The 15,042-nt window shown below is 40.4% G+C and overlaps 1 protein-coding gene across 1 annotated transcript; it reads left to right on the top strand.

Annotated features, from left to right (window-relative positions):
- Positions 1-501: 501 nt before the first annotated feature.
- crispld1b (cysteine-rich secretory protein LCCL domain containing 1b) lies at positions 502-14,711 on the top strand. Its single transcript, XM_075482336.1, has 15 exons — positions 502-730; positions 1,317-1,618; positions 8,089-8,207; positions 9,544-9,676; positions 9,971-10,086; positions 10,207-10,307; positions 10,514-10,687; positions 10,786-10,846; positions 10,982-11,048; positions 11,146-11,276; positions 11,399-11,442; positions 11,547-11,619; positions 12,779-12,848; positions 13,231-13,364; positions 13,547-14,711. Exons 2-15 carry the CDS (start codon positions 1,352-1,354, stop codon positions 13,596-13,598), a joined length of 1,542 nt encoding a protein of 513 aa, XP_075338451.1. The 5' UTR covers positions 502-730; positions 1,317-1,351; the 3' UTR covers positions 13,599-14,711.
- The last annotated feature ends 331 nt before the right edge of the window (positions 14,712-15,042 follow it).

Here is a 15,042-nt window from a genome sequence, read left to right as displayed (position 1 = left end):
AAATGCACAGTTTTCCACAGGTTTTGTGTCAGCAAACAAAGTTTCTGTTAGCAGTGGAGAATATAGCTTTCAACGATGCCTCGTGGCCTGTTGGACATGTTTGAAGACTGCAGCCTTTTTTTCATCTGACAGAAAAAATGTTCACCTTGTCTTTCAGTCAAAAAAAAAAGGGGGGGGGGGGTCACTGGACACAGCAAAATGTGCAATATTTTTAACCAACGTGGGCTGCTTTCACAACATCCACAAGTTTACCTTCACGTCACTTCTTCTGCAATCACTTGCCTCCTCAAATACATCAACCCTGGAGTTCCAACAGGTCCCTGCCGGCCTGTGTGTGTGAGAGAGAGTGCGTGTGTGTGTGTGTGTGTGTTTGTTAGGATTAGGTGAGGGGGAGCAAGCGGGTTTATAGAGGCGTGGTCCGCTGCGCCGAGCGTAACTAAGCGCAAATTTGGCATATAAGCGCAAAATGAGCAGCAGTTCCGTGCAGCCTGCGGCACACTGAGCGACCTGAGGAATTCAACAGGTACCTAGGCATTCGCGAGCTCTTTGTCCTCCAGCGTGGATGTACAGCCTGAAACAGCCCCAGCTGTCTGAGCTCATCTTGTGTGATGGATGGATATAAATGTGCTCACCTTTGGCGCACTGTCATACTGCTGTAATATCTGGACGGTTGAACATCTGGAATAATTACACCACGGACACATTTCGATCCCTGTTGGAGAATTTAGAGGTAAACTCGACTTTGCTGTTTGTATGTGTGGTAAGCTTCTTATGGAAATGTGTGGAAATATGAACTTTTATTATTAACTATTAATTAACTTTGTTTGTCATTCAGTATCAAAATATGTTGATATAGCTACTTATAGTTTCCACATCACAAATGTCAGGGCACATAAAGTACCGTAAGCATTAGCAATGCATTTTTGTCCTCTAACATGATGTGTGAAAGTTCAGTTTACACTGGTCCTACTGTGTGTAGTGATGCAGTGACCTGTGGATGCACTCAGTCTGATGAAAACTGTAGTAGACTCGCTGTTTGAAGTGGAGTCCCCTATAATTAAAGGATTATTGGACTCCAATAAGAAAGAATAAATGCTGATTGAAATGATTATCCATTATAATTAGCTGATTATAATTATATAAAGGCTAACATTTACTGTGAACTTGTTCTTTTTTTTTAATGGAGAAAGAATCCTAAAATTTTGCATTCAAGATTTGTTCTCATTTATAACAAGAAGTCTTAAGAAAGATTATTTCAAAAGAGAAAAAAGAACAGAAATTCAAACTCAAGCTGTTTCATTTGAACTGTTTTGCAGACAAAAGGCATCCCTCATAGCATCACTCATCCGTCATGAAGAGGTCTCTTCCTTTCCCTTGTTGGGTTAGAGTGGTAGGCTTGTTCCTGTGCTTGACCCGGACCATCCTGGCCATGACCCTTACAAACTCCACCCAACTCGAGTCCATCCTGGACAAGTACAGGTACAAAAATGAGGAGTGGTGGAAGGCGAAGTCGAGAAGAAAGAGAGCCATCAGCGAGGGAGACATGCACCTAATCCTGGACCTGCACAACAAGCTGCGGGGTCAGGTGTACCCTCCTGCCTCCAACATGGAGTTCATGGTTAGTGCAGAGGACACAGCTGCCTGTCAGCCTGCCAAGTTTAGTTGCAACTTCTTCGCATGCTGAAGTGGTGTTCATGAGGTTTGAGGAAAAGATCGAAAAACTGAAGGAGTTTTTACTCCAGGCTTTCTGAAACCAAAACCACCCTCTGCTTTGTCAGAGGCTGCAACTATTGCAGTCATTGACATGCCTGACTGATTTCTCTACAGGAGTATCTAAAAAGCAACAACAACTGATTTAGTTGTAATAGTTTGTGGGGTTAGGAGTCAGAAAAAGCCAAGATGTTGCTTTGCACATTGAATACAAACTCCCATAAGCACATTGCATTCAGTGGCTGCCCTCAAGGCCTCAAGACCTATTTCCTGTTCTGGAAGTGATGGCTGACATGTTGTTTCATGTGTTATTGCTCACCTATGCTCAAATGGAGAGGACAGGGGAGACGCTGCTCACTGACTCAACACAATAACTGTGATATTACATATCAATATAGTTTTGTTATGTTTTTGTTTTCACTTAATATTCCAAAAAAATCACACCAACATGAACAGACGTAGGAGGGATCTTGTGGCCAGTTGATGCACTGATAGACAGACCACCATCTTTCTCAGCCTATAGTAGTTTCATTTTTAATTCAAAGCATGCCTAAGCCTAAGCTAAATATGCATAGTTTTAGTTTTTAGTCCCTTGTACATGATTTCATGATATAGATCACTTATTTGTCTTTATTTAATTCATACGTTAGTACAATTTTGTCGATTCTTTTGTGCAAATCAAACAATACAACTATGCAGATATATTTTCAGTTTATTTGCTCTTATTTTGTATTTAAGACTGAAATAATGTGAAGTAACTCACATCATGTACCAACCGTTTAACACCAAATTACCACCCCATTTTTAAACCAACTCCATCAGAAAATGTTAGAAAACTTGTGTCAGATGTCATTTTTGGGTTGACAGCACCCTAACACTAAAGCCTTGTTTCCACTATGCAGTCCGGTACGGGTCGGTTTGGAACGGTACAGTACGGGTTGGGTCGTTTTGGGGTCAGCTTGCGTTCCCACTGTACAAAGGGGACCATCAGGGGCGGGCGGAGTGCGTGCCGAAGCGTAAATAGCAAATAACAGCAAATATCATCCATAATTTCGAACCACCTCCAAGCTTCTTCAGCTTAATGCGACACTGGAATCGTGGTCCTGTTGAAACCACTCTCTGCCATTTTTGCGGCAATCAGCTGGAAAACTTTTTCATTTCGCACAGCGCCATCGAGCTCCCGCTGCACAGCCTCCTCACCAACAGAGCAGAGCCTGGAACCGGTCCTGTGTGCTAGGTACCCCAAGCAGAAGAGTTACAAAAATGGTAACGGTACGGATCGGTACGCTTTCGTGGTAATGGAAACACTGAAATAAGCGAACTGTTCCGACCTGTACCGGCATGCATAGTGGAAACATGCCATAACACTAACAATGGTTTTGTTGACCTCCGTTTTTAAGCTTGTTTTTTGTTGTTGTTGTTGTTATTGTTTTGGGGGTTTTTTTAGAGCTCAATGTCACCATATTTAAATTAAAGGGAGCAGTGCTAAGTTATTGTTAATGTTAGCACTGGCTCATTTAGCATGGTGGATCCATTTAAATCTGTGATATTTATGGAGATGCCGATTGTCTCCTCTTCTGAGCAATACAGAAGCCTTTAAAATAATCATAATCTAAATTGGATATTGAAATACTTTAAAATTAGTCCAATTGCTCAAAGCACAAGCTTACAGTCAAATGAAAACTGATTAAACTGGTGCCTGCTGTCACCAGGGGAGAGGCAGGATACACCATGAACTGGTTGCCAGTCCATCACAGGGTCGAGACAAAGACAAGCAACCATGTACACTCACGGTCATACCTGTGGTCAATTTGGAATCACCACTTAACTCAACTTGCATGTCTGCCAGGGTAAGCAGGAAAAACATACTTACCTGGGAGAACATACTAATTCCACACAAACAGGCCCATTGAGATTCAAACTGGGAACCATCTTGCTGTGAGGCGACAGTGCTAATCACAACCACACCATACCGTCTGCCTATGTAATTGACCGTGGAAATATTTTGAAAAGGAATTTAGCTAATGATATCCTGACCCGTGGGAATGGGTTTCTTGACTTCATTCAATGAGAGTCTAGTGAGTGTCTGGTAGCCAACACTACCATCTTTCGCACTTTCTTTAACTTTTTAGACTGTGAGACTGTCTTTCTTACACATCCACAATTTATGCATTACCAACCAAGTGCTTACCAGCTAGAAATGAGTCTAGAATCAAAGATGAGTACTAACTGTCATAAATCTATGTGAATCTGCAGGTGCTGCTTGAGTACTGAGTGCTTGATAGGTTTAACGCATGGTCAGTGTCAAACTTCTTTGATGTAACACACCCATTGTTCTGTGTCTGTGTTCATATGTACTATGGTTGGACACAGAGTATGTCCCTGTGATCCTGCCACACTGCGCAAAAAGCACATCCTTGACTCTGCCTTGGCAAGTCTGTTAGCTAAAGAGCACACTGGGAAAGGGAAAAGAGAAAAGAAGTTCTGCGAGCTTCAGCCCCTATCTGGTTAGCTCTGACTCCTGCCTCAGGCTTGCCCGCCCTTGCTGACCCTGGCCCTGATCCAGCTTTCACCCCCGCAGTGTTGTCCTGCCTTCTACCTCAACCACTCTTCCCAACCGGCCCCCTCCTCCCACCCCACCCCCCCTTACTCTATCGTGACATTTTCTTTCTCACTGCCTTGCTAATTTGCTTGCTTGATCTTCACCCTCCATTACCTTCACTCTAACCCTGGTCTCCACTCACTTAAACCAGGCTACTGTTGTCTTTTATTTGATCCTCCACACATCTCATTTTGGGTGCCACAGCGGTGAATCTATTTCAAACATGTTGAGCCTCATCGTTTGAAGTGTCAGGCACAGTGGTGCAAATGTATGTTATGTGCACAAATCCAATGTTTCTTCAGAGAGGGATACTATTACCGATGATAATGATGTGGTAAGACGGGACTGATGAGGGCCAAGAATTTGGTTTCCAGAAAGCAGGATTTCCCGGATGCAAATGCTTGAATCCGTATTTTCATGAAAAAGCTGTTCAGCAAATGTCTTTTGCTGTCAGTCTGAAACAAGCCAGTTCTTCCCCAGCTGATCTTCTTGAGAAATAGACTTCTGCAAAGGATCCCATAAATACAGCCACTTAAGGTTGTACTGCAGCACAAGAATTTACGTATATACTTTGACATACAAAAACAAAAGATGTTTTTTTGGACTTCTGACTTTAGGACTCATACTCAGTCTATGACTCTGAGAATGTGCATCTTGCATTTAGCCTCATGAGAGAGGCGGTACAGACAGATATCCAGAGGCAGGTCAACATTTTGGAGACTTAATTCTCTTTGGAATGCAGAAAGGGATTGGTCACTGTTACTCTGACCTCTCTACAAAGGCTTGTGGGCAGTCCATCTTCCCCTCTACTGGATAACTGAGAGGTGAAGAATAACATGAACGTGGAAAAACTAATGAGCTTGCAGAGGTAATTAGTCTGCTGTAGATTGCGTGCAGTGAAAGCTTTGTGCTCAACTTCAGTTTCATGATCACACACAGTCTCTCAATGGCTTTCCAAGTGGACTGTATTGCCTTCTAATACAGGCTTGGGGTTCAATAAACTTTAAATAAATTTGGTTCAAATAATGAGGTGTTATCCGGACAAAAAAAATAAATGTTTCTGCCTTTTTTGGATGCCACACTCAAAGGAAATGAAAGATGATTATCTGAAAAAACATAAAAAGCAATGCTTGAGATAAGTTGAATTCTTACATAATTTCTCACCTCACCTCTGCTCAGCTGGCTAGTTCGTTAGCCAGAGTTTTGTGAAGTTACAGAATTAATCAGACATAACCACACTCTCCAAATTTAAACATTAGAGAGATAAAGTGGGAGGGGATTTTTTTATTCAACGCAATCAGCGTGCAGTTCTTTCAGGTACCTTCAAAAAGGTCATCATGACGGGATCAAGAAGCCATTGTGCATTTGACATTGTCTGACTGAAATATGAAAGAGTTTCCCTGAAGAATACGCTGTCTAGATGGGAGGATATGTTACCTTTTAGCGTTGATGGTAACGTAAAAGATGCATATTTGAAAGTTGTCAGTTCCATAGGCACTAATGCACCCCCATGCCACCAGAGGTGCAGGCTTTTGAACTGAGCAACCAGCTGGATGGTCCCCAACAGCTGTGTTTTGCAAAAAAAATTAGAAATTTAGCTTATTCCGACCACAGAACATAGCTGCACAGTGGTGGATGGTTTGCACTGCCACTACCCAGTAAATATGGTTTGATTCTCCGCTGGAGTCTTTCTTTATAGAGTTTGCATATTCTCTCCATGTATGCGTGAGTACTCTCGAGGTACTCAGGCTTCCTCTAACCATCCAAAAATGGGCTCGCTCAGTTATTTAGTGATTCTAAATTGACCCGAGGACTACATTTGAGAGTGCACATGGTTGTTTGTTTCTGTTTGGCCCTGTGATGGGCTGGCAACCTGTCTCGGGGGCACTCTGCCTCTCACTTAGTGGCAGTTTGGATAGGCTGCAGCCCCCCGTGATAAAACTGGAATAGAAAATGGATCACCACAGAACAGTTTTCCATTGTCCCTCAGTCCATTTTATATAAGCTTTAGCCCACTGAGGACAGCAGTGTTTCTAGATCATGTTCACACAAGGCTTCTGTGTTGCATGACAGAGCTTTAACCTGCGTTTGTGGATGACATAGTGAACTGTGTTTACAGACAACAATGCAATACGCTCGAGATCCCAAAATGATTTTCAACTGTGGTCCTTGTGCACAGTCTCTAGATTCACCAAACATTTTAACATTTTTGTGTCCTGCAGATGATTAAATAGTCATAGTCTTCACAAACATCCCAACTTGTGTGGAATTGGGATTGTACATTAGCTCTATGAAGTTACACTGCCAGTTTACTCATTAATGACCCATGTGTGGATTGTAGGCATGGAAAAAGTGAAGCTACTCCTGTGACCATAGCTGCTTATATTATCAGGCAGGAGGAAACTTTTTTTTAAATGATGGAGCTGAAGAATATTTCAGAGCACATAGAAGCTGGCCTGCAATATCAAAATACTGATGTCTGAACCTTCCCGAAGTGACTTTATGTGAGCCCTGGATCAATAATCATACCGAATGGATGGAGCTGAAGGAAGCTATCAAAAAGGGCGATTGCCGTGTGCTCAAGAGGAACAGGGTGAAGGAATAGCAGTGAGTTGTAGGTTAACATAAATTTTCAATTCTACCAAACAGCTATTCTGGAAAGTACAGCATCACGTGGCACGATGGAATTGTGTTTGTTGGTATATTGGCCACCACAGGATTGTAGTTGACTCAATATATCAGTTTTCCAATCAGACCTGAACAGAGAGCAGTACCACAGTGAATGGGCTACTATGTGCTAGCTTTATACAGAACATATGGAAAGTATTATGGTGGTCCATACTTAAGCATTATGCTATTAGTCTTGACGTGTGTTACTGTAATGCATCTAAACAGTATGCCAACAGCAGAACACGCTGTAACAATTCTCCCCCTCCCCAACAGAGTCAACAGTACATTAATTTTGCCGCAGCATTTAAATTGCCCAGCCCCGTTCATACGCACCGCTGTTTCACTTTGTTCAAAACAAGATGTGTGTGAATTGTTCTCAGGTATTTTGGCTTCACTTCAGCTGATTTTGCTCTTTGAGAAAAGATTGCATCAAAACCCAAAACAGAGACGTTTTGTGTAAGCAGTTCTTTTTTTTTTTTTTCTCCGATCAGACTTTTTTTTTACGAGATCAGAACTTACTGGAAACAAGCTATGACACAACCACACCGAATAGTAGCACAAAGCTGCAAGTTGATGCGGTGGTGTCTCATGTATGTGTCTGCGTGTAAGAGAGTGAACGTGTGTGTTTAAAAGGAGAGGCCGAGTTCTGACTATACCGTGTCAAATTTGCAAGAGGCATGCGTACAACCACTGCAGTTAAGAGCAGGTTCATCTTTCAGATTCACGGGCCTCAAGTGTGCATAGTAACTATGATATTGGATTCAGTGGAATTTTTGTTTTTTTTGTGAGTGAGATGAGATACCTGAACAAGTTGTAATGAGCAGCGGTTAAAGCCACAACTATGATAAGTGGCCACTTAGGCAATTTAAATCAGGTGAAAGATCCACAGTGGAGTTGAAGGTTTGCAAACTTTGTTCAAGACAAAGCTGCTCTGAACTTCCAGTATCTGAGATTAACCTTTTGCTCAGAGAAAACTAATATTACCCGACGGCCCATTATACTGGCTGACCGTGAACGGTAACCCAAGTTCAACTTTAAAGCAATTCAAATTTTACCCACGAACCTGTGCTATTCTTGGTGTTCATATGTGTGTGTGTTCTCCTCAGGTATGGGATTATGAGTTGGAGAGGAGCGCAGAGCACTGGGCGCACGCCTGCCGATGGGAGCACGGACCGAGCCACATGTTGACACAAATAGGCCAAAACCTTGGAACGCATTGGGGCAGGTGTGTATGAACAAGCATTTAAATTATGCTTTAAGTGAAGGTGTTGCATTTATTTTTCGGGATAATAAGGCGTTAATGGAATCTTATTTCAACACTATTCGAATAAAGTAGTGACCTTAATGGAATTTAACATGAATTTAGAGTCCAAATCAACTCCATTCCATCTAATGGTGCTATTATCATCAGAGTATATCACAAGCCAAGCACATATTTAAAACCAACACCGTTTACCTCAGTGATGTTTGACAGTCCAAATTCAACAATAAACTGACTACTGTGTTCCAGTTACCTGAACCTGTGAGTTATTACACAGACAGAAACAACAAAGCGGGAATGACATCATTTTAGCTTTTCTGCTTAAAGCAATACTATGTAACATTTCTACCTTAAAATAACAGCTTGAAAAAAATTGTGCGGCTAGAATGAGTTTTAATATTACGATTAGCCTGTCTCCTATGCCCTTCGGGGGTCTGAGTTGGAAAAACTGCGCTATGTAACTTTGCTGGAGCGGCCCGGGAGCTGAGCGGAAGTACTTCGACTTGCTTTCTGGCACACCTACCGCAAAAACAAATAGACCCCTCTCACGCTCCCAGGTACATTTGATTACTCTTACCTTCTCGGTCGACATAGCTTGCACCTTCTGACTCCTCGCCGGTTCGTCAACAAACGTGAAACGTGAAAGTGAAAGGGTGTTGTATTTACGACAGTGTAACCATACATTACCTCCAAGCCTGTAGGGGGAGCTCCATAGTGGGCTTTTTGAGAAGTTACATTGTATCGCTTTAAACTACACCCACATCAAATATCTGACCAATTACACAATAGATGTTAGACACCACATGAGAAAAAAGTTCTGTCCCAGATGATGTGTCAAGAACAAGCTGCGAGAACTCCCAAACCAGAAATGTGAGCCCTGAAAGAGAGAACAAATTTCTCTGTTCCTGCGGAGTATGTACACACCTTAAGGACTTATTCTATTGCCATCCCTCCAAACTCCTAATGCATACTTGTTTTCTGTTTAATTAGGCATGCTGAAGGCTTTTGTTGGAAACATTGAGGTTATCATAACCATGGTCTCCAGGAACATAGATTGAACACTTTTTATTCTGGCAAATGGATTGAGTGTACACCTTTAGACAGTATACATCAAAGTTTACTTTCCATTGAAACTCTCAGTCGTTATGCGTTGCTCATGGAAACTTCCACTGTGGTGTTTGTAATAAATTATAACAAATTTAACAATCATTGATAGAATGCTTTGTTATTTACTTTCTGCTATGTGTTTTCGGTAACATACAGTACAGGATATTGAAAAACACCTTTTCTGTCACTAAAGGGACAGACCCCCTACCTTCCACGTTCAGGCCTGGTATGATGAGGTGAGGTATTACAGCTATCCATACTCCCAGGAGTGTAACCCACACTGTCCATTGAGATGTTCAGGACCTGTTTGCACTCACTACACTCAGGTAAGAACTGTCATTCGACTGTCATTCTTGGTGATTAGAGCCCTAAAGCACTAAAAGAATAGTTCACTGCAAGCTTAGAAATTAACAATGGAGACAGACAGATGTAGAAGACTGTTTCTGCGATTATAACTGACATTAACTTATCCAGGATAACTTACTGAATAATGATCATGTAAAACACTGCTGTACCACAGACATTATCCATTTGAAATTCAGCTACTGTACATATTTCCCTTAATATGAAAGTGATCAGTTAACACTGTTTTAATGTTTATCTGTTATTGTTTGTTTAAGTTGGTGTGGGCAACGAGTAATCGTATAGGTTGTGCCATCAATGTATGCTACAACATGAATGTGTGGGGAATGATCTGGGCCAAAGCTGTCTATCTGGTCTGCAACTACTCTCCACCGTAAGTTGTCCACAGAGGCATCCTGTTATACACTGCCATAAACTCCAAGACAGAAGGGTAAAGATAATTTTGGCTTTGTGCAATTGTGACTAAATTTGGGTTGTAATGTACTTTTTTCAGGGGAAACTGGTGGGGTCATGCTCCGTACAAATATGGAGCTCCCTGTTCTGCCTGTCCAGCCAGCTATGCTGGTGGATGCAGGGACAACCTATGTTATAAGGGTAAGTTAGAGAAAGACTTTCTAGAAGGTCTTAAATTCCTTGAACTGTTTGTTCCTGCCCAAATGTTTTTTGTTTTTTTTCTTATTCATCCAGTTATTGACCAATTTACAATGTTTTACTTTGCAAATTTGCCATAATTTGACAATTTGATAATTGGCGAATTCAGGAAATAATAAAAAAATACATAATCCAGTATCTTCTTTTAGAAGGTGGTGTTGACAGGCGACCAGCACCTGAGATTGAGGAGACCAACTACATTGAACCTGAACCAGAACCTGCGAGGGACAGAGGGACAGAGCCCCAACCAAGGGTCCAGACACCAAACCCATCAGCCAATGACAACCTTGCGAGAAACCAAGTTGCCAGCACAGAGCAAATGTGTAAGTAAGCTCCCATAATATATATATCTCTGAATGACACATTTATAAATGCATTAAATGTATTTTGACAAGTATTACTCTGCTTGTTGTTACTTAAGGTCAACAGGTCGACTGTGAGACCAAGCTGAGGGATCGGTGCAAGGGAACAACTTGTAATAGGTAGATGAGGATTGAAAGTATGACCAACCTCAGACAAGCATCAAATATTTTTCTTATTTTTCTGTATGTGCTTATATTGAAGACATAGCATCAGCGCAATAATGCTGCTCACTTCACTGTGGTCTCTGTCCTCAGATATGAATGTCCACCTGGGTGCTTTGACAGGCCTGGAAAAGTAGTTGGGACTGCATACTATGACATGGTAAATGTAATCACTTATAGCAGTTACCAAAGCATTCAATGCATTCAGTAGTATACTGTATGAAAACAAATCCACCTGTCTTTGGCTAATCCTCCAGCAATCCACTGTGTGTGGAGCTGGACTACACTCTGGAGTTATTGACAATGATGGAGGATGGCTGGATGTGACCCGACTTGGCAGAAAACAGCAGTTTACCAAGTCTTACAAGAATGGGATCCAATCCATTGGGTAGGAATCAAACATCTTATCAAACATTTCGATCTTTAAAAGATTTTGTGCAATTTTCTCACTAGGTTGCACTGCTACTCCACCATTACCATAAATGTATGTTGTTTGGTTTCACATTATAGGAAAAACAGAAGTGCAAATTCCTTCAAAGTAGAATCAGTCCCTGGTAAGAAGCACATTTCAAACTCACATTTCACTTTGTGAGGTTGTCTGTTTAAAGAAATGCTGCAGGGTCATTGCTTGCTGGATTTTTTCTACTTTGTCTCCCAGTCAAGGCAGTAACGTGTGATACCACAGTGGCGCTTTTTTGTCCTTTCAAGAAACCTGTTCGACACTGTCCCAGGTAACATAATGTTGTTATAACTGCTGGACTACGACCTACTGCAGCATTCAGCCTCTGTAACTTCCCTCATTAGGGAGGGAATCTTTATTTTCACCATTCATCTTTGATTTTTTTCACTTCAGAATGCTTTATCTTTTTCCCGTATAGTTGTCTGTTTATGAAAAATGAATGTTACCTGTTGTTCTGAAAAGTGAAGCCAGTGCAAAAGTAGCTCAAATTCGCTTTCACTCCACTGACCGACACAGTGTGACTCCTCTGGTTGCAAAAAGAAGTCAAATCTTATGGAAGCCTAACAGAAAGCAATAATTTTTCTCAATTTATTCATTACCTCGGTAAACATTTTCCAAATGGTCTTAATCACTTCTTTTGAGTGTTCTTTAATACAACGTGATGTTCATTACATTATTGTATCCCACTTTATGCTTCAGGATCAGGCTACTTTGAGACTTGAAAGTTGTTATTGTTATGGTGTGTGTAACATCCACCCTGTCTCAGCCAAATCCATATTTTCCATATACTTTCCAGCTAAAAAAGACAAACAAGGTGCAACGTGTAACTGTACTTCCAAAACCAATGAGCATGGTGGCTACATCTATCTCAGGATAGATTATCAATCATCAATCTTCAATAAACCAATTGCTCCATCGAACACAATATCAACATAAAAACCTACTCTCTTGAAGAGGCAAAAAAGACGGCATCAAAAGCCCCCAAAAAATGTCAAGCAACCTTAAGGCAAAAGGGTGTGGAGCTAGAAACAGTCGTGAACTGCGGTATCTCAGACCTCAGGTGCCCTGGGGCAGTATAAGGCCCAGGAAGGTGCGTAACTAAAGTCAACATAGTTTTAAGGTTCACAAGCTTCTCCAGTTTTGCTTTAAATAGGTTTAAACTGACTTAACATTCAAAGTATAGACCAGGATTCCACACTGCGCTGAAGTTTAAATGTTGTCCCTCTCTTGTAAGTTTCTTTGGACAAGAGCATTTAAAGAGAAAAGCAGAGGAGAAGTAGAAACCCAATTAGGAACGGAAATAGACCTTTTAAAAGCCAGATTAATTAACCACTGGCTATAATATCACCCAATTAGACAAGTTTACAAAAAAAAAAAAACATGCACAAAGAATATTCCATGACCTTGTCTAAGCTTATGACTTTTTTCAGGTTGTATTGTCCCAGGAACTGTTTGCATAACAGTCAAGCCCGGGTCATTGGTACAAAATACTACTCAGATGTAAGTGTTTGTCTTTTATTGAGTGGATAGCCGTGTTTGACTTGTCATAGTGGGTAAAGCAAAGGGTTTCAGAACAATTCCTTATGACAAGTCTGCATTCAGCATAGTAGTACACTAATATTGTACATGTGCAATGCTTTCCTAGCAGCATGATTCTTTTTCTGAAAGCATTGTGTCAGTTAACTTGCCAACAATTAGAATTATCATTTGTATTTCCAGTATACTTTTTGGCAAAAAGCTGTATTTTCTGCTTAGTCAATGAATGGATATGAATGTTTCACATGAAATGTTGGCATTTACCTTTTATTCTGTACAAAATACAGAACAGTAGTTTGTTCAGGGCTTTCATTGACGTTTTTGCTCCCTGGTCTTTTCTATTCAGAAATCCGGTATCTGCAGAGCTGCCATTCATGCAGGTGTGATCCTAAATGAGTCAGGTGGTTACCTTGACGTGATGCCAGTGGACAGGAGGCGGCAGTACAGTGGCAGTTATCAGAATGGCATCACTTCAGAGAGGTAATATTTCACCGGTTCCTGATATTTGGCAACAATATGTAGAATTTTTATAAAGAATTTTAACTGATATTAAAATGGGCACTTCGTTTCAGCAGGACATTCATACAGTATGAACGCTTACTCATGTAACACATTGTAACATCCAACTTGTCATTTTTTCTCTCCTGCTCATCCTTATTCAGCCTACTGAACCCCACAGGAGGAAAAGCCTTCAGAGTTTTCGCAGTCATCTGAAAAAAGTGAACTGAAAGGACAAAGTTCCATCAATCATGGCCACCTTACATCCAACAAGCCCACCCATTGTGGAGTTAGAACCTATAATTACGATAATTCCTGCAGTAAATAAACCCGCATCTCTGACTCTGACACCAAGTGTTTAACATGCTTTTACTCAAGGTTTTGCCTCTATCTTTGGTCATCAATGAATCACTGTAAGAGCGTAGCAAAGCATATTTGGTGAAGTGTGGTCTCATACGTCTGTTGCCATAAACTTCCAGAGCTGACCATACAGTATGCCTGCCACACAAACTTTTGGCAGAAATGATATCATGACATCATGCTTTTTAACAGTCAAACATTAAATGTACACCACCAAATTCAGCACATTTCCAACCCGTAATTTTGGGACTTATAGGTCAACGTCTGATATCAAAGCTTTTTGCAGTGTAATCTAATGTGTCACACTTTGTTTCTAGGTAGCAAAGGGAAGCATAGTTTCTTTACTGGCACCAATGTCATAGCGTGCATGAAAATACAGTTGGATAAAATAAGAAATGTGTTTCTTTTTTCAATGACAGATTTCATAATATTTTCACAGAACTATTTTTTGTAAATCCATTATGGAAGTCATTTTATTTTCAAGTATACAATATGCAGAGCCCTAAAGATCTTGTTTATTCCAGTTTGTTGTCACGATATTCATTCTCACATCGAATTAACATTTATGAAAATTGCAGAATTATCAGGCAGATAAAATGCACATTGTATATTTTTGTGAATAGAATTGTTGTAAATAATGCCAGAAACATGCTTGCTGTTATTTCCTTTTATTTTTGTTTACATGTTTACATGTCTAACACTTTTTGCCAGCAATAAAAAAACAACAAATAAACAACAAACAGTCGATGGCATCAGTACTTCTTCATGCAAAAACATATCTTTGCCGTTTGTGCTATTATTTCTATAAAGGCTCAAATCAATCAAAATGTCAGTATATTCATGATTGTAAATATTGTGTGTGACAAATAAATGTAATTTTTTTATTGTCTGCTTCATTTTTATCAGCTTTTGTTTATACATGTATGTAAATAGACCCTGGCTGGCCAGGTATGTGCATGGCAGAATCACAATAATAAAAAAGAATGTTAAAAAAAATCTAATAAAACAAATTAAATCATGTATTTCTTCTTGTCATTATTTTACAGATTCTGAGCTACAAAAATCGATGGAAAATATGTTTCTGCGGAAGATTAAAGTCTGATAACATGTGTGACTGGAATGATTAAACAACAGCATTTACAGTGGCTAAATCCTGTTAACCACAAGTTAAAGCTTTCGCTCTGCTCTTTAGTTTACATTTCACATCAGTTTACGTGTCTTCACACACGGGCAAACTATTCTAACATTTGTCTCTAAAACATACACCATTGAACCAATAAAACTTCAACATTTTAAATCC

This window comes from Odontesthes bonariensis, chromosome 14, assembly GCF_027942865.1.
Source record: "Odontesthes bonariensis isolate fOdoBon6 chromosome 14, fOdoBon6.hap1, whole genome shotgun sequence".
Taxonomy (NCBI): domain Eukaryota; kingdom Metazoa; phylum Chordata; class Actinopteri; order Atheriniformes; family Atherinopsidae; genus Odontesthes; species Odontesthes bonariensis.
Note: the sequence above shows the minus strand (reverse complement) of the source record. Positions and strands in the feature narration are given on the sequence as shown.

Excerpts from the sequence above, each read along its gene's own strand:
- crispld1b (XM_075482336.1), top strand. The coding sequence starts at position 1,352 with ATGAAGAGGTCTCTTCCTTTCCCTTGTTGGGTTAGAGTGGTAGGCTTG. Across the intron at positions 8,208-9,543 it reads CTTGGAACGCATTGGGGCAG|GGACAGACCCCCTACCTTCC; the intron begins GTGTGTATGAAC and ends CTGTCACTAAAG. Across the intron at positions 11,443-11,546 it reads CAAAGTAGAATCAGTCCCTG|TCAAGGCAGTAACGTGTGAT; the intron begins GTAAGAAGCACA and ends TTTGTCTCCCAG.